The sequence below is a fragment of the Podarcis pityusensis genome (genome assembly GCF_964106645.2).
Source record: "Podarcis pityusensis genome assembly, chromosome: 3".
In the NCBI taxonomy this organism is placed as follows: domain Eukaryota; kingdom Metazoa; phylum Chordata; class Lepidosauria; order Squamata; family Lacertidae; genus Podarcis; species Podarcis pityusensis.
In genome coordinates this window covers 64,418,867-64,437,344 of record NC_138026.1, presented here as the reverse complement: position 1 = coordinate 64,437,344, position 18,478 = coordinate 64,418,867, and the positions used below count along the sequence as shown (strand labels likewise).

General features: G+C 40.9%; 1 protein-coding gene across 2 annotated transcripts in view; it reads right to left on the bottom strand.

Moving 5' to 3' along the window:
• Nucleotides 1–4,509: 4,509 nt before the first annotated feature.
• The window catches only part of ADGB (androglobin), a 64,933-nt gene continuing 50,964 nt past the window's right edge, over nucleotides 4,510–18,478 (bottom strand). Inside the window, exons 32-35 of one of the 2 annotated variants that reach the window (XM_080998540.1) lie at nucleotides 15,394–15,496; nucleotides 13,104–13,200; nucleotides 12,257–12,440; nucleotides 4,510–6,510 (exon numbers count right to left, since the gene is read on the bottom strand). In XM_080998540.1, the coding sequence (XP_080854666.1) occupies nucleotides 6,340–6,510; nucleotides 12,257–12,440; nucleotides 13,104–13,200; nucleotides 15,394–15,496 (555 nt within the window). In that variant the 3' untranslated portion in view covers nucleotides 4,510–6,339. Of the gene's footprint in view, nucleotides 6,511–10,819; nucleotides 11,245–12,256; nucleotides 12,441–13,103; nucleotides 13,201–15,393; nucleotides 15,497–18,478 lie in introns of those variants that run through there. The other variant, XM_080998539.1, reaches the window with a different exon arrangement.

Here is an 18,478-nt window from a genome sequence, read left to right as displayed (position 1 = left end):
GTGACTGTGGAACAGATTCCCTCAGAAGGTGGGGGACTCTCCTTCATTTGAGGCTTTTAACAGAGGCTGGATGGCCATTCGTCAGGCATTCTTTAGCTGAGATTGCAGGGGGTTCTACTAGATGACCCTTGGGGTGCCTTTCAACTCTACCAATATATGCTTCTATGAACACCAATTAATATAAGGGTGCTTATGTCCTCCTTTTGACCCTACAAGCCATCTTCCCATAGCAACTTACAAGAAAATAATATCCCAATCAAAATACAATTAAAACCAAATAGGATCACTAAAAATACAATCAACCAACAGAAGGAGAAAATAAACATCGCCCAAATCAAGAGAGAGAGATATTTCACAACGTCTTCACAGTTTTTGGAGCCTGTTTAAGCAGAGGTTGGATGGCTATCTGTTATTCATGCTTTAGTTCAAATTCCTGCATTGCAAGGGGTTGGACTAGATGATCCAACTCTACAATTCTGATTCTATGAAAGTGTCTATTTATTAGAATGGTCCTGCTGTCTTGCTAACAATCTTTAGACATTCACACTAATTTTAAAAACAATTTGGAAACCTTTTGTCTTAACAGAAGTGATAGAAAAACCTTCACCATTGCTGTTTAAAACAGGAGCAGGAGCTCTTGCTGTCAGCAGTTGGATCCAGTTTTCTAACTTCTTGCTGTGTTGTGTCCTGAGGCCACATCAATAAAATCATATCACATTTGCGGCAGGCCAGTGTTCAGACAGACGCTGAGAAGAACTAACAATTGATCTGCTCCCCACAAAAACTTGCATTTTCCAAGTTTACTGTTCTTGCACAAGGTAATTGGCTATTGATATTCCAGCATGAATCTTTACTGCAGTGTGATCAATACCATGTATCATTGCCTAACGGGTCAGGAGCAGGGAGGTCATCTAAGGCGTTACACTGCCTGAGGACAAAACAAAAAATAGCTTCTAATTACCTTCAGATCTCAAAAGTCCACAGCAATTAGATTTGAGGGCCATAATATTTCATACCAGGAAAGTTAATTGCATTCTGTATTTGATATAATAGATCTTGGCTATTGCATGTAGAAGAATAATTACACGCATGTTAGAGCGACTCTACATGTTATATGGCAATCACGTCGGCTGCAGGTTTCTCCTCGGCAAATACACAAAAAGTGTGGATTGCAGGATTCCAAGGCTTGGTTCCAAAGGAAAGAAAGGCATCCACTTCCTTATCCATCCTTCTATCAAGAAGAACTGCCCAAGGTGAAAGGAAAAGAGCACAGTCATAGTACAGAGAAACTTGAGTGCTGATGCTTTCTGTCTAGGAGGTCAAGATTTTCTATTGGCCAAGATAAGAGAGCAGCTTTTTGTGGCTTGAATAGCATCAGACGTTTTGCTGTTTTGCCAGCCAATGCTTTTCAGTGATGCTTTCGATTTGGGCTGTTTATTTATAGCAGCTACTCAGCACCGAGTACAGCTCTTGCTGTAGGGAAGAGATTCCAGCAGTATTTAGGATATCCAATATATTAAAAAAACAAACCAACTGTGCCTATCAACATTAACAATCACATCTGTGCTATTTCATCAATAGTTCAATAAAATGGAACTGTAGGGTGATTTGCTAGCTGACATAAAGAAGGGCTTGAACATTTTGTTGATTGGATTGGCAATAATCAGATAAATCAGATCAAGTGAGGGGAGGTTTGGGAGATACATAATTTATGCTATACAAATATTTTCAGGTTAGAGACTTTTAAAATTATTGGTTGCCAATATACAGAGGAGGAGTAAGGCAGCCAGATAATTTTGTCAAAACCGAGAAAAATGGTTGCCTTACATATGTCAATCTGTTATTCATACGGGAGACAGTACACAAGTTGACTATGTCACAAAAAATGGGAGGAAATGACTGGGAGATCAATAAATATCTGGAAATATATATGGGGAAATATTACCAAATATACTGCATTGTTAGCACTGATAGATAATTCTATTAAACTTTGGCTAATGTGGTATCTAACACCATCTGGGATATCTAGAAGATACAAGACAGGAAATGATAGATGTTGGAAATGTAGAGGGGATAGAGCAGATTTTATCCACTGCTGGTGGAACTATCCTGAGGCTAAGAAATATTGGCATGAAACTGTGTCTAATATAAACAATACAAGCACTCAGTACACTTAGACCCCAAAGCGTACTTAATAACTTTCTTTAAAGATGCAGTCCCCCAAGGACAGAGAGAAATTCTTATATCATATGGTTCTAGCAGCAAGGATTTTGTATGCAAAATATTGGGAGGGGAGAACACCCCTATTTAAGGGAATGGTTTATACAGTAATACTTTTGGAACTTTAAACACAATCACCTGGATGCTTTGGGTCTGACAAGGCAAAAGGAAAATAAATATTCTTTTCTTCTCTTTCTTTTTCTCACTCCTTTGGTGTTCTTTTTTATTTCTATTTGTTTCTTCTTTGTTGATTTTATATTTTGGATGTAAATAATAATCACTGTTATTTAAAGTTCACTTACAATCCGATACATCTTTGTAAACCAGGTAATGATTGTTTGGATGTCAGTCTGTTTCCTATTCCACTTTTTCTATTTTTACCTCTACTAATAATAACAACAATCAGTGCTTTTTTTCTTTCTTTCTAAAAAAAATGTTTAGGGGTACCCTCATTTTCATACCCATATTGAAATACTGCCCCTCAATGAGGCCAAACTTAGATTCACAAAATGTTTAGGGGAATGTGTACCCCTGCGTCCCCCCAGAAAAAAGCACTGATAACAATAGTAATAAGAAAATAAAAATTTAAAACCCCTAACAAGCCTTTCTGTCAGCTGTACATCAGCAACATCCCTATATTTGATACAAAATGATTATTGTTTTATTATTTACTTATTTTTGTTAAGCAGTCTTGAGGGAAAGTACACTTTCCACTCCCTCTCTCTCTCTCTTTGTGTGTGTAAACCTTGTTTTGTGCATAATCAACATTCAAGCCTAAGGAAGTCAAAACCTCATTGTCACAATTAGCTCCCTATGCAGGAGCTGTTCAGCTGCAAACAAACCCATATTTGATGCAGTAAAAATGCCTTGGAAACAAAAACATTTGCAATATATTAGGCAGATATAGAAATACCTCCCTCTAGTGACGAAAGATGGTAATTTGTGACCTCTTTCGATAGGCAACTTTAAGCCTTTGTTGTAGATTTTACCTTCCAGGCGAAGAAAATTATGCATGAGCGCTTAAATTTAAGCTACTGTATTAGGCTCCCTGTGAGAATAAAGAATTTTAGGCTGAAATAGTTCAGCTTAACTTGGTTAACTAAACTTGGTGCAAAACTTCACAAGAGCCCTCATGCGTCCTTCCCAAAGCTCAGCACCTCATTTACCCAGCTCTGGGAAGGCAGCACGAGGGCTGGCGAGGCATCAAAAGTTGCCTTGGACTGTGTGTTGGACTACCCTGAGCTGGCAGTATTTTTGTCACTATATTGCAGATGGTGGGCTGAGACCTCCAAGGAGTGCTATTTTTCTAGAAAAAGAGGTGCTGGAGCTCACCATGAACAGCTCCCTTGTTCTCTTAGAATGGCAATGGCGCCCACCTGAGAGGTGCCAGAACTGAGTTCCAGCGTGTTCTGGCTGGAAAAAAAAAGCCCTGCCCCAGAGGAGAGTGGTTTGTCAAACACTTACTGGTGAGTTCATGGTTGAGGTGAGGTGTGGATTTCCCAGCAACCTGCCTTTGCAATCATATTACAGTGGTACCTCGGGTTACATACGCTTCAGGTTACATACGCTTCAGGTCACAGACTCCGCTAACCCAGAAATAGTACCTCGGGTTAAGAACGTTGCTTCAGGATGAGAACAGAAATTGTGCTCCGGTGGTGTGGCGGCAGCAGGAGGCCCCATTAGCTAAAGTGGTGCTTCAGGTTAAGAACAGTTTCAGGTTAAGAACGGACCTCCAGAACGAATTAAGTACTTAACCCGAGGTACCACTGTAAATGAAATTTGGAACTTACCAGCGTAGCATGAGGGTAGACGAAGATGATGTCAGTCCTGCACACTGCAGTTGGACCCAGTACCTGGTTCAGCAGCTGTGAAGTGGTGCCATCAACTTGTCTCTCCTCTGATAGCACTTGTGAGAGCCTTGTAGCACACTTAGGTGGATGAACAGTTTATTACTGAATTTCGATGCAAGACCTGAAACAATTCTCAACTAGCATATTCTCTTCTACCACAGCATCTTTCTCAGATGTAACAGGGATAAATTATACCTTTAGAGAGCATCAATTATAGCCAATTACTCACATCTAGAACATAATGAAGATTACTGTATTTTCATCAAGATGTGATTTTTTTTTTTAAGGGACAAAGCCTTTATAATTCAGGAAGTGAAACTGTTACGTAATGTATGCTAGAGAGGTATACTGCTAATGTACTCATTTCAGCCTACTAATTTGGATGCTTTATTATCACAGGTACACATATTTTGGGGGAGAAGGAATTGCTGAGCAGCTGTTGTAGCATTTTCTGCATGAAACATGTTTATTACTATCATGGTGGATGAAGATTGAAAGCTAGTAAGGGGGAAAAAAGTGAGGCTTATATTCAGGCCAATACGATACATTTACTTTGCAACTTTCGTGCCAGGTGGCATACTCATTTGGCTCCACAGAACTACCTTGTGAGGTAGTGATCAGCTCTAGGTGATTTAGTGAGCTTCATGGCTGGGTTGGGGGTATCTACAGTGGGGTCTCCCGAGCCCTAGTTTGACCGTCTTAATAAGCAGTCCATTCAGGTTTTCAGAGTGGTGTTCACTTCTCTGGGCTTCACCATGCTCTCGCCTATTTGTAGAAGTGTGCTTTCCCCAAGGCCTTTTTTCAGACATACATGGTTCTCTTCCCTCCTCCTCCAAGCTCACAAAAAGCCTGTATTGTTGGGAGACTGCCTGGTCCAAAACCACACACTAAGTTTTCTTGCCAAGCAGGGATTTGATCCCAGGTGTCTGTAGGTATAACCCAACACAATAAGAACTACAGCACCCTGGCTGTGATTTACATCTCTGGTTGCAGCAAAACTAAGCCACCAAAAATAGGGATTTGGAATTGGTGAGTTTTGTTGCAAAGCTGGAAGGCTGCCTGGATGCTATGTTGCACTTGTACCGAATCATGTTCCATGGGGGCACAATATCATTCATCACATCTTGTCAGTACAAAATGCCTCAGCAAATATATGGTCTACATCTTCAGGGAAACCTACTCCACACAAATACTGAAGCCTCTTGCATCTGTGGGCTGTAAGCCCACAGTATCAGAGCTTACAAAGGCAATTAAGTAACTGGTGGAACAGGACATCCAGAATGGATTCTAGCATGAGTGGCAGAACTTCAGAAGACTTCCTGATAGAAAAGTTGTGTCTGCCAAATCTTTTTCAAGCAGCACCAGGTGGGCCCTCCCTTCTGCAGCGGCATTGCCAGGAAAAAGTGCCATTTGACTGGGGGGAAATGAAATCCACTTGTAGAACCACCAAGAAGACATTGCCATTTTGGGAACCAAATCATTAAATATTTGTAACAACACTTTTGGAAAGGCTCAAGCTGTATACAGTGAATAACCTTGACAAATGTCAACATAGTATGATCAGTTCTCCAGCTTAAAAAATAAATAAATACAGAGACAGCCTCTGACATACAGATGAATGAAATTATCTAAAATGTATTGAACTTTAAAAGGGTGGTAAATGAACAAACATTGCTCTATGCTACCTCTCAATTATTTGAAATAAATAGGTGGCTACAACCAATAATTCATTGTATCATTCCGGATTAATATTGCACTAGAGCATTTTAAATGTGGCATTAAAGTGAAAGGTAAAGTCAAGTACAGTGGTACCTCGAGTTACAAACGCCTCAGGTTACAAACGCTTCAGGTTACTAACCTCTGCTAACCTGGAAGAATTACCTCGAGTTGAGAACTTTGCCCCAGGATGAGAACGGAAATCATGTGCCGGCAGTGCAGCGGCAGCAAGAGGCCCCATTAGCGAAAGCACACCTCTAGTTAAGAACAGTTTCAGGTTAAGAATGGACCTCCAGAACGAAATAAGTTCATAACTAGAGGTACCACTGTATTAATAGGCTAAGAGATTGAGTTCCTCTATTTCTCAAATCCTGCAAGAGAGAGCTGAACATGTCGGTCACGCAGATGGTCAGTCCAGATGGAGATGTGAACTGCTTTCCATTGAGTCTAATGGATGCTTCTGATATGGAGGGATGCAAGCACACACCTGGCCCATTAGTCACACAAAGCTTGACTATAGCTGGGTCTATGCCATAGCAGAGGCCTTCTAAAGTCAGTAGGTGTGGTGGTCTGTACATGCTTCAACCGTGGGTTTTGCTCTTCTTTTTCTTAGCTCAGCATGGATAGTGGTCTGGTCTTCCTTAGTTTGATATTTTCTTTTTAGCTTCTTTTTTCTCTGAAAGGCACCTTTACCCTCCCTTGTTGATCTGTATTTCCTATTTTTCTTAAAAAGAATAAGCACATTTATTTAAATTAAGCCTGACACAATCTGGATTAATGTTGCATGGTTCCTTGCTTATCCTTACAGTATTTGGGGAGGGAATACACACAATCCCTTTCCACAATATGAGGGGACATGGGAATTGCATCGTCCAGCCATGGCCCTTTGCATCGGCCAGATATGCCCTCCCTGCAGCGCATGGTCATAAGCTCAGCCTTAGTGGGCATTATAAACTCAACATTCCTCCATGGACTCCTGGAAGTCCCAGGCCAATCAAGATTTCCCATCATTTGGAGGAGCCATACGTCTGTACATTCTTACACATGCAGGGCCCTTTACCACTGAGCCTGAACTCGCAACCATCAGAGAGACATGGTCCAGCCAGCACAATCCCAGTTTCGCCTCAACATGCAAGGGGTGTTTTCATGAGCACCCTGTTGCCAACCTGTAACTACCGACTGTTCTGTTGTGTAATGTTAGTGACACTGCGTAGTTGTGCTTCTACAGCTGTAAGACACTGAGCTTTGTGCATCTGTGAAGGGAAGCAGTTTCCTGTGACCACAACTCTGACCATATCAGCCTAGAGTGACCACCCCTACTCCTCAGGTTTTTGTAAGACTCATATCTGTCATGAGTAATAAGAAAAAGCAATTTCTACATTTATTAAAAATCACTTTATTTCTCATAATCTTATTTCTAGGGCTGCCATTCAATAAAAAATGTAGTTGATTAATCCTGTAAGATTTAGTCAATTCTTTTGTGCATAAATTTGCATATGATAATACAATTGTGCTTGTAAAAGTCTTGCTTTTAGACAGCAGCAAAAACGTTGCCGCATGGTAGAAAAGGAGTGCCTCCTTTCTAAACTGGCACACTGCGGTTTTTCTAACTGTGCATTCAAAATACTTTTTTTTATAAAGAAACAACCTGTGGCCTGATTAATTAGAGGCACCTTTAGTCAAGCAAAATGTTCTAAATTGATTAATTTATTAGGCTAATTCAATGAATGTTGCAGCCTTTACATATCACACATTTAACACAAATAGATAACAAGGGAGAGAAGCAACAAAAAATAAGTAAACAAAATATACAAAGGTGAATGAAACAGAATTACATAGCATACAACTGAAAGCAATTCAAAATACAAATAAAAACGAAGAAAAATTATCAATGGAGGCCCTGCAAGGCTTCCCCTTAGTTGGAAATGGTGAATGGAGCATCACCTCCTCCCAGACATTATGGAACATATAACTACAAAAGCTGCAAGCTCTACACAGGTGCTATTTCCCATAAAACAAGAGGCCTTGCAGCGTCTCTCCAATATGAAAGTGAGACCTCTCTGATTCCCATTAATCCCCCCACCCCCACCATGCAAATGATCAGGAATAATTGGATGGTGGTGGGCACAGGGTTCAAATCTCACCTTAAGTCAGGGCCAGGTCAAAAGGAACTACACATGATACAAATAAGGTCAGACTTTTCAAGTGTGTGTGCATGCATGCCTGTCAAAGAGAATCACACTTTTAGTCCTTCTCTTCCCATTCAGAGTCTCACAGCATCATTACTCAATGTGCTTGAAGTTGAATTACAGAGTTGGAAGGGACCACGAGGATCATTTAGTCTAGGGCTGTCATATCTTGAAGAGCAAAAAAGAGCACAGCCCAAGCGACTGCCAGCCCAAGCCAGGGAAAGAGGCAGGCAGATGCGCGGATGTGCGGGGCTGCCATGCATTTCTCTCCCCGGCTCGGGCTGGCAGTGGCTGCAGTGTGCAGAGCACCCATGCCATCTTTCCCTGGCTTGAGCTGGCAGCAGCCACGGCATGCAAAGCAGCCTGAGCCACCCACGCCTGAGCTGCCTGCACTCCCCAAAACTGAACCCCCCAAACCCCAGACACTTGCTATAAATGTAAACATCCCCCAGGTGGGTGTGTAAGCCCCCCAAAAGAGGACATGTCTGGGATTTCCTGGCCGTAAGGCAACCCTAATCTATTCCAACCCCTGCAGTACAGGACTATTTCACCCAATGTGGACCTTGAAGGCATGACCCTGAGATTAAGAGTCTCATGCTCTACTGACTGAGCTATCCCTATACAACCCTATACCTTGGTTGTCAAACTTTATCTGTTCCTGGAGTCCATTCGACTCCCGGAACCGTTCGAAAACCAAGGCACGGCTTCCAATTGGCTGCAGGAGCTTCCTGCACTCAATTGGAAGCTGCAGAAGCCGCGTTGGATGTTCAGCTTCCAAAAAACGTTTGCAAACTGGAACACTCACTTCCGGGTTTGTGGCGTTCGGGATCCAATTTGTTCGGGAGCCAAGCCGTTCGAGAACCAAGATACCACTGTAATGCTGCAGGAAGCAAGGGTTTCACAACACTCTTGCTACTGCTACTAGTTAATATTTATTAAGTACCAAGATTCCATAGTGTTGGTTCAGAATGCAAACGTGATGTATTAGGAGGGGAGTGAGGGAGAAGCCATGTTAATCACCCCGACCTCCTTTGAAACACCACAAGCAAGCAAGCAATCAAAAGGTGAAAATGATACGTACTATGGGGCCCAGCCTCCATCAGTAGAACTTGAGTAAAAAATAGGGGCTTGGTGTAGTTACAGGACTGCTTCACACAACTATCAAAGGCCAGGAGAGTACTAGAATTCTCAATTCACAGGCAGCTACTTAAAATCAGATTATCCGTGCTGATAATGTTGTTGAACCTTAGAGCTGCCCCTTGGCCCTTAGGTTAAAACACAACAGTTTTACAGGCAAGCAATGCACCAGCCTCAATATTGTTGCCACAGGACTTCTCTAAAGCCTTGGGGAAAAAATGCTTGACAAATATGCAGTGATTGTGCAAATGGTATTGCTATTGTGTGCATGGGGGAAGACTTCATTGGCTTTCGCATGCGGCCATTCACAGAGGACAGATGGAGAAAATACGGATGGCAAATAAGGTACTAACTTTGAGAAATACGCTGGTGACAGAGAGGATGTAGCAGAGGAGCTAAAAGGTGAATTTCAGTAAAGACTTTTCAGGAAAGTGAGTGCTGAGTAGTGATGGGCAACTTCCCATCAGCCAACATCAGACTGACTTGGAAAATAAATCAAACTACTTTACAAAATTGAAATACCTTAGCTTCTTTCCCGAGCCAACCCAATTTCGGAAGTTATTTACTATCCCAGCCTGCAAAACACTCACCATCTATGATTGCCAATCCCCCAGTATTTATTTCTAAGCAACAAATTTTCCTACTTGGAGTAATAGAATGGAGTGTTTTCTGGGACAAAAAGTATTTTGTTGCTTCCTTTTCTTTCTATTCATCATCCAGCTAGGGTGCTTATGGGAGAAACATCTTCCAGCTGGACAAAACAAAGGCCAGTGCAGATGCAATGCCACAGAATGAGATTAGTCAGCGCTCGCCTACGTGGGGTAAGACACACTGCCAATAAGCAATGCCTGGTAGTGTGAGAAAGGTTCTGGGATCTAATACCTGTGTCATTAAAGGAAATTGGATTCACAGATTATTCTGCTGCATTTCTACAAAGCAAAATTATTTATCTTGCCATCCTTCTAATTTAAATGACAGGATTTTGCAGAGCATTTGTTCAAGCTAATCTCAGAACATACCATACTTCTTTAAAGTACTAACTGCTGCAAAGGGAAACAATACTCTCAGTTGGTAGAGAACTAAACAAGAATGAAAAATGATAGGTCGTGTGTAGGATTTGGATGAAACTAGCTCCTTGAGAATTGAAAGTAACCTGATAAAAATATATCATTGACCAATGTTCTGAGCATAATTTGTAAACATTCCTTTAGTTATCACACATGAGAACGAGGCATCCTTATCTTTTGTCATTTTTTTGTAACGCTAGGCATAACCTTTCACAAACACACTCTCTTCACTGGAAAAGGTGAAGAACAAAGACAGCCCAAAATACCAATACTGAGATTCCTAAGAATATTTTAGCTTTCCTCTGCTGTGTCATGTACTTTGTAGGCTGTGTGTCTAGATTCATATATCCTTTCCCCCTCCCCCAATAGTTACTTCTACAACAAGGGGTTCTAGAGCTGTTATTGCACTTCATAAAATCCATAAATATATAGCAAAATGGCAATCAGAAGCAGGCACGTGGTCAAGTTTGCTCAGAATTTTCTTTTTCAGGATTTTGTTTACTTGTATCACCACCTCTTGGCCCAGCAGAATGGTTGAGGGTGGTACCAAGGTAACTCTCCTCTCCATTCCACTAGACTTCCTTGATTTAGATGTTCATTTATTCTAAAAACTATCTGACAATACTGAAAGGCATATTGGTAATTTTGTTGCAAACATTTATTGCAATTAAAGCATAAAAATATAATGCCAAAGTAATGGCATACAGTTACAATTTTAAAATCAATATCATTTAAAGATTATAAATGGATTTCAAAAATAACACTTGGAAAAAAGACAGAATTGCATTCCAAAATACTGCAAAAACTGGTGCTCTTTTCTGACCAGTAAGGAGGTTTACCCAGCTTCTATTTCAAGCAAATTTACTTTTTCTTCCCTCCTTTTCCTCCTTTTCCTCCTCCCTTTTTTTTCTTCTGCACATCTGGGGTTTTCTTTTCTTGCTCTGCTCGAAGAGCGGCTTCTTCAGCTGCTAGTGCTTCTAATCTTAAGCGCTCAGCTTCTAATAGCTTAGCTCTGTATGCTTCCCGGACGCTGAGCACCCTGCCTCGTGCTTCATCTAAGGATGCCTATCCAAAGACAAACACATCCACTCTATTCAAAATTAAACCTATAGGTATATAATAAATCTAGTGCCTTTCTAGTAATATTTTAAGTACTTCATTTATTCCATAAATATGTGAGTCCTTTCCTTTTCTCAATTACATGGCTTAATTGTCAGTTTTGTTTAATTATATCAAATGGGAGAAACTATCATTTACCTTTTCAAGTGTATACTTATATATCTTGGGTGTATACCTAAAACAACAACCAAATATTTTGAGCAGATTTCAGTGTTCTAAAATTCTGAACGCTTACTTCACAACCAAGAAAATTCCTTACACAATGAATTCCTTACGTATTATCTGACACCAGGCCTTTTCTACCTATGGAAAAATTCTGCATCTTGATACAAGAATGTTAAAACGCAACAAATGTTCTAAAGTATAAGACACATCAAATGTGTATGCAATTTGTTTGATTTCCAAATTATTACAAGATGTTATTTCCCAGAAGTCTGTAGTAGCATAGAAGGTACTGTAATAAAAAATCCTAAGTATTATCTCTTCAATACTGTGGGTTGCACAACTTTTATAAAAGCATGAATATTTTAGTTACCTAGAGCTCATGTATATTTTCTCACAAAGTTTTTATTTTTCTAATGACCACACAGATGTATTATACTGAAGGTTTTTTAAAGATGTGTGTCTAGGGGCTGCTTGTTCATACATAACTCTAAGGAGCAATACTAAAGAAACTGCCTAGGGAGCAAGCCCCATTGAACCCAGCAGGACTTCTCTGAGTAAACATGCACAGGATCATGTTATTGCAATGTCTGGTCACTATAACTGCATGTTGTACTTCCTCTCCATCCTCAGCATACCAAATTTGGATTGATGATAAAAAAGAAAGAAAAGGAAGAAAAGGAAGTGAAAGGAAATCAGGAAAAATATGAACCAAGCAAAAACGTAACAGGTAAGCATAAATAAATAAATAAATAAGACATTTATTCAAATGATTAGCAGAATTATGCATACTTACCTGAAGACTGTCATACATATCAAGTACATTTTGCTTCAACCGATTCCTAGCCATGTGTTCTTGCCCTCTGTGTTCTCCAACCATCTCTCGAAATTGTCTAAAATGATTTATTTCTTCTGCCTTACGCATCTCTTGCTCTTGAATAATAGCTTCATTTTTCAAGACAGGTTCAGGTAGTGTTTTTCTGTGGGTAAAGCAGAGATTAAATACTTCCCTTTGATGTGCTGCTTAGTTAGAATTGATTTCAGGGTGCTGATATCCAGATCCACTCCATCTCCATAGCTTTGGGAGCAGGACATGCTTAGACAATGGGACTAGGCACAAATGAGACAACATGGTGTACTGCTAAATATAAAGGCATATAAAGGTCTGTATCCGAGAAAGCCATCCTTTTCGCAAAAGGACTTTTGATTGAGCGGAATGAACTTTTCAAGTGCATGTTGTGTTCTCAGCCCTCTAGAGGGGAAGTGCCCTCACACAAGTGGGAGTTCTTCTGCTAATGGGATAACTTCATGGGATACAACTAACCATAGGAGCTAGATGAGTACTTTAAAATATTTCTTAGGGTTGCCTTTTGTCTGGAATTTCCTGGCCATATATGGAATACTGCATTTGGCAACAGTGTCCAGGTGGAAATCGATAAAACCTTCAAGATGTATGGCAACCCATGTTGGCGGTGTCAATTTTGCCGAACTTCCACCAAAGTCATTTTTTTGCAAAACAAAAACAAAAAGCTCAACAACTTTTCCGTTACTGTTTGAAATATGGCAACCCTACATTTCTTAACTTTTACACATTTAAAAAAATATATGTTGTAACCAAACTTTAAACACTTGCTGCAATTTACCTAATATAGGGAGAGAGGTCTAAAGGTTCCTTCCGCTGCGTTTCAGCAACTACTCCAGCAGGGGACACCACTAGTTCAGAAACAGGAGAAGCAGTCCCTGGCCAGAAAAGAGAAACTGGTCAAAACTTTAGTACCATATTATCCCAGACATGATAGTTATATATGTTGGGATACTGCCAGGGAGACAAAGTCCATCATGGCCCCCAAGCCGTCTCCGGACGTCCATCGATCTCCCGTAGACACGCAGTATCAGCAATTAGCGACACGAGCTCCAGAAATAGCCTGCCACATTCCAGAACTCGTGCACGCTCTATCAGCAGATAATGCACAGCGAAAGATGCACGCAGGAGAGTATTATTTACAAGTTTATTCAGCGTTGGTCAGAACAAAGAAAAACATGACTGCCTGCTTCAGTGTTCAGGCACAGAGAGAGAAACGAAAGCAAAGACACAACAGAAACATCCTGTGAACAGGAAATATGCAGACTCTGTGACTCACAAAGCCTGCTCCCTTTTAAGGTGGAACGGAAATATCCTAACAATATATTGACCTGATCCAAAGATATAAATATGCACCAGCATGTATATTTGCAAACTGACCTGATGATCAGATGGCCAGTGAAGTCACCTTTACCCAAACCGAACTGCTGCCTGGTAGAAGAGCTTGGGCTCTATCCCAGTCTATAGAAACATATTGTCAGTACTGTCAAAGCTAACAATTTTTTACCCATCTGAATGAAACTGCACCTCCAGACCATGTCTATCTATGTATGAGATCCCTGGCTGCACAGCAAGGTGTAAGCCTTTATCCTTGTGCCATATTTCCTATATCCTTCCAATCACTAGGCTACAGACTTAATTAGCTGGCTTCCACTCCATTTCTGGGCATAGCTGTCAACTTATCCCTTTTCCTGCAAGGAATACTATTCGGAATAAGGGAATTTCCCTTAAAAAAGGAAAACGTTGACAGCTATGTTTTTGGAACCAATACAAAGTGCTAGGTTTAACCTCTAAACCCCTAAAATGACTTAGGGCTGGGTTACCTGACAGTTCACCATCCCTCATACATATCTGTCCAGACCCTGCAACTTCCTTGGAAGCCTTCCTCCAGGTTTCCTACCTAATTAAGTGAGAAAAAACAGCTACGAGGGAAAGGTGGTGGTATCTCCCCATTTATGAAATGTCTCCCCCGCCCCCCAAAAGCTTGCCTGGCACTTCACTATGGTCTTTATGACACCAGAAGAAGACCTCCTTGTTTTTCCAGGCCTTTTATAATTACAAATTACATTGAGTGCTTCAGCTTTTGTGCAAGGGATTTTAAGCTAGTATTAACTACTTTAAATTCTAGGTTTCTGCTTGCTTTAGTTGCTTTTTTGCTCAGCTTTTTTGTTTTTGTAGCTTATCTTATTTAAGTGTAAGTGTTTCAACTGTGAATTATATTTTGTAATTTATGTAAACTGCCCAGAGAACTTAGTTGTATGAGTAATACATAAATGATACAAATGCAATTGACAGAAAGACAGATACTTTAAGTGCATGATTAAATACGTGTGTGTATATATACAAGAGCCATTAGGACTTCTGACTGGGAGTCACACAGTGGATGTTAATCCTTCCTTCCATGCTGTTCTCCCAACAAAAATGGCCAGTGAAGCTCCCGGGGGGGGGGGGGGGAGTTGATATGGACATAAAGAACAGCCTCCCTCCTGGGCCAAATGTCAGACTGCCAGGAGGATTTCCACTAGGAAAACATAGCGAGGGAAACATCTTTCCTCCAAGCTGCTGCCCCTGACTTGGATCAGGGGCCTGGGCAGCATGGTTGTTTATGTTGTGAACCACCCTGAGATCTACAGGTATAGGGTGGTATACAAATTTAATAAATAATAAAAAAAAATAATAGTTTGGACTGCAGTATTTTTGCTAAAATGCATTCCAAAAGCAAGGTATATTCAGAAGTGACTTGAAAAGCAGCATATGATAGAAGTAAAGAATATTTTGCCTATTACCCACACAGCCTAGTTGGTAATGACACCCATTTTATGGCAGACAGAAATTACTATTTCATTCCACAAATCCTACACCTGAAAACAGTTTCTTCAAGGTTTTCATAGGTAAGAAAGCTTATATTATTTTAGGGTTGCCATGTGTCCTCTTTTTCCAGGACACCTTTCAGCGGTAAAATTTGAGATAAATTGCATTTATTTGCTTTGAGTGGCTGTTATATCCGTCATAGCATCCTCTTTTTTGCTCTTCAAAATATGGCAACCCTATTTATGTAGGCATATACATACCTGTTTCTCCTGAACTCACTCTAGTGCTGACACTGTCGGCCTCAGACGCAACTAAACCTTTCCGTGCACATTTATTAATAAACTGCATGCGCTCCTGAACAGCCTGCAAAGAGAGTTTTATTGCAAATATTTGAAGTACTGCATGCTATATTAATTATCAAGCCATTTTTATATGGGAACATTTTTATCACTGGCAAAAGATATATTCAATAATTCATGAATCTTATAGATGCAAAAGCCAGAATTTTAGGCTAAAAGCTTAATAGGATCATAAAAATTCTATGCATCCATGCACTGGTAAGCACTGGCTATCAACATGAATTTAAAGCCTCTTGGTTTTATCAATACCAACATGTATCTAGCATGGATATCTAAAAGCAATTATAATAGTTGTCCCACCCTCAAGTCCGTTTAGAAGATGCTTCCAAAGCCAACATCTTGTTTATGATTCCCAGTTCACATGTGAACAAACAAGATTGGCTTGGCCTGTTTGTTGTTGGGTTGGCATTGCAACAGTCTTGGGACATTGGGAAATAGGGTTCTTCTATACAGTGACAACTGGTGAAGCAATTTTTAAACCCTCCCTTCCTTTCCCACATAATATTGATGTTTATTGCAATAATGTGAGTCCAAATTAACACACTGTAGCCTTGGAATGCCTATTTGCTCCAAATCAAATCCTGCCAAAAGGAGGTCCTTTCATGGCTGACAGTCTCCAGGGAAAGGTTGCCAGGCAGGAATGCTCCCCTATATTTTATAATTTTGAAATGACTGACAAAACAGTCCTTGAGGCAGATCTACAAAAAGCCAGGCAATACAAAGCAAGGTCATCCACAACCTTGTTGTCCGTGATGGAGAATGAGTAGGTGGTCACTCCCTTTCTTCCACTCACGCCATTTTTCTTACAGTAATCTGGAAAGCTATTATTCCCTTCCCCCTTCAAATAAGTTGAACTCGGGGAAAGGAGATTACCTTTTTTTGGAGGCACAAATTTTCAACAACAAAGAATGTGTCACAGTTAGAGAAATGATCTCAATAATTGTCATGCAGATGGGATGGGGGAGGATCCGGCTTCTCAGACAGGAGAGCAGTGGAACAGAATCCAAAATCCAAATTAACTTTTATTGAGCTTTTTTTGGGAAGGGCAAACTCAAAGTTATTGAGCTTTTTTTGGTAGGGGAAATCACTCACCTGTAACAACAACACAGTGGAAAAAGCTGCTTTTGTTTCTTAACTCATCAAGAATATTTGACGCTACGGGGTAGCAGAGCAACAGAGGAGGGGGGCGGGGACTTTCACGCCATTGCTTTTCACTGCCACCAATAGAGAGGGACTAGTATACAGCAGTAGGTATACATTTGGCACCCCCCAGAATTCAGCGCCCGAGTGCCCCACACCCCGGGTAAAGATGGCCCTGCATCTACTACCACATCTATTTCATGTGAGGCACTTATATGAATACATTTCTAAGAAAGACAGGAAAGTCTAAATCACTGCATGTCTGCTACATGCCCACTTCTCCCCTGTCTGACCATTAGTTTGTGTTTGAGCTGAATACTATCTTAGAGAACAAAAACAAAGAAATAAGCTTGCATTTTCTCACCCAATCCTTTGCCCATTGCCCCATAATAGAGCCACTGCTGGTAAGTTGGCCACAATATACCACGCATAGTCAATGTTAGGGCAAGCAACAGATAGATAGTCAAAAAGCCTGACATGTAATAAGACAGCTTTCTGTATTGCCTATGATGTTACCATAGCAACATAGGCACATGCATGTAATTGCAGTGGCATACGAAACAACAATCTCTTCAGATTTGGTCTGGCTGTACAACAGTAGCATGTTATCATTGCACACCAAGAGAACGTATCATTTAAATTTTGAGCCGAGCGGCTTAATTATTTTATTAAGTGATGGAGGTCTGGCTGACAACTGAACGATGAGTCACTGAATTAAAGCACACACATGGGTAAATGACTCATGTCACAACATTCAACTGCAGTGCTTGGAGTGACAGGAACAGAAACAAAAAATCAATATTTTCTCCTTAAATTATGCAATTTTAAGCTGTTTGACTACTAGCTGTTAAATAACAAAAACAACTGGGTACATGGAAAATGCACTGAATAAAGCACAATTTTTTTTAAAGCAACTGAAAAGGGGAGATGATTAATGCTTATAAAAGAAAAACACCTTGTTTTGTTTTTGCAGGCATGTTGATGCTCAGTTATTAACATAAAATATGCCCTGCTGGAATGGATCAAAGGCCCATCTAATGCAGCATTCTGAGTCCAACAGTGACTGGTATTGTCTTTTAAACATATTAGGCTGGATTAAACTAAGTTGTTGTGCTAGCAGAATCTAGTGCAATGAGCAATGTGTTCCACTGTAGGACTCCCTTGCTCCCCACTCTTCCCAAATCAGCTTGGAAGAAGCAGGAGAACCCCTAGAAAAGTGGGAGGGGTGGGAAATCATTCCGTCTGGCAAGCACAGGGGTGCCATCTCCTAGGGGATGAACACCCCCCCAAGTCCAAATCACAGAGCGGGGCACAATGTGGCCTCAATAGCCATGGCTCCTTCTCCTCTTCCTCCTCCTGCTATGGAGGGGAAAGAGGCTGGAAGCAGCCCCAGGCCGGTGGCGGCAGCAGCAGGAGAAGCCACAGCCACTGAAGCTGTGCTGCCACTGCGCTGAGCTCTGCCCCAGCTCCTCCGACATCCTGACATCACATGCACTGTGCATCCCCCCTCCCCCCAAAAAAATCTTATTCAGAAGCTGGCATGTGTGGGCAAGGAGAAACGCTTCTGCTGAGAGGGCAATTGCTTTGGCACAAAATTTAATTGCACCCATTGTAAGCCACCTCATGTTGGCTACTGTGATGAAAACAGCAATGTTAAAAATTGCAGCCATAACCAAGTCAGAATGTTACCAGCCAGCACTGTAAAGCATAGATGAAAATTCAGGGCTTTCACTGCCTAGCTGCCTACAGTGATTTATTCAAATCAATCTCTCAGTTCAGCCTCAGCACTCACTCTTCAAACAGGAGTTTGATACTGAAAAATCTCTGCAGGGATTTGACTTTTTGG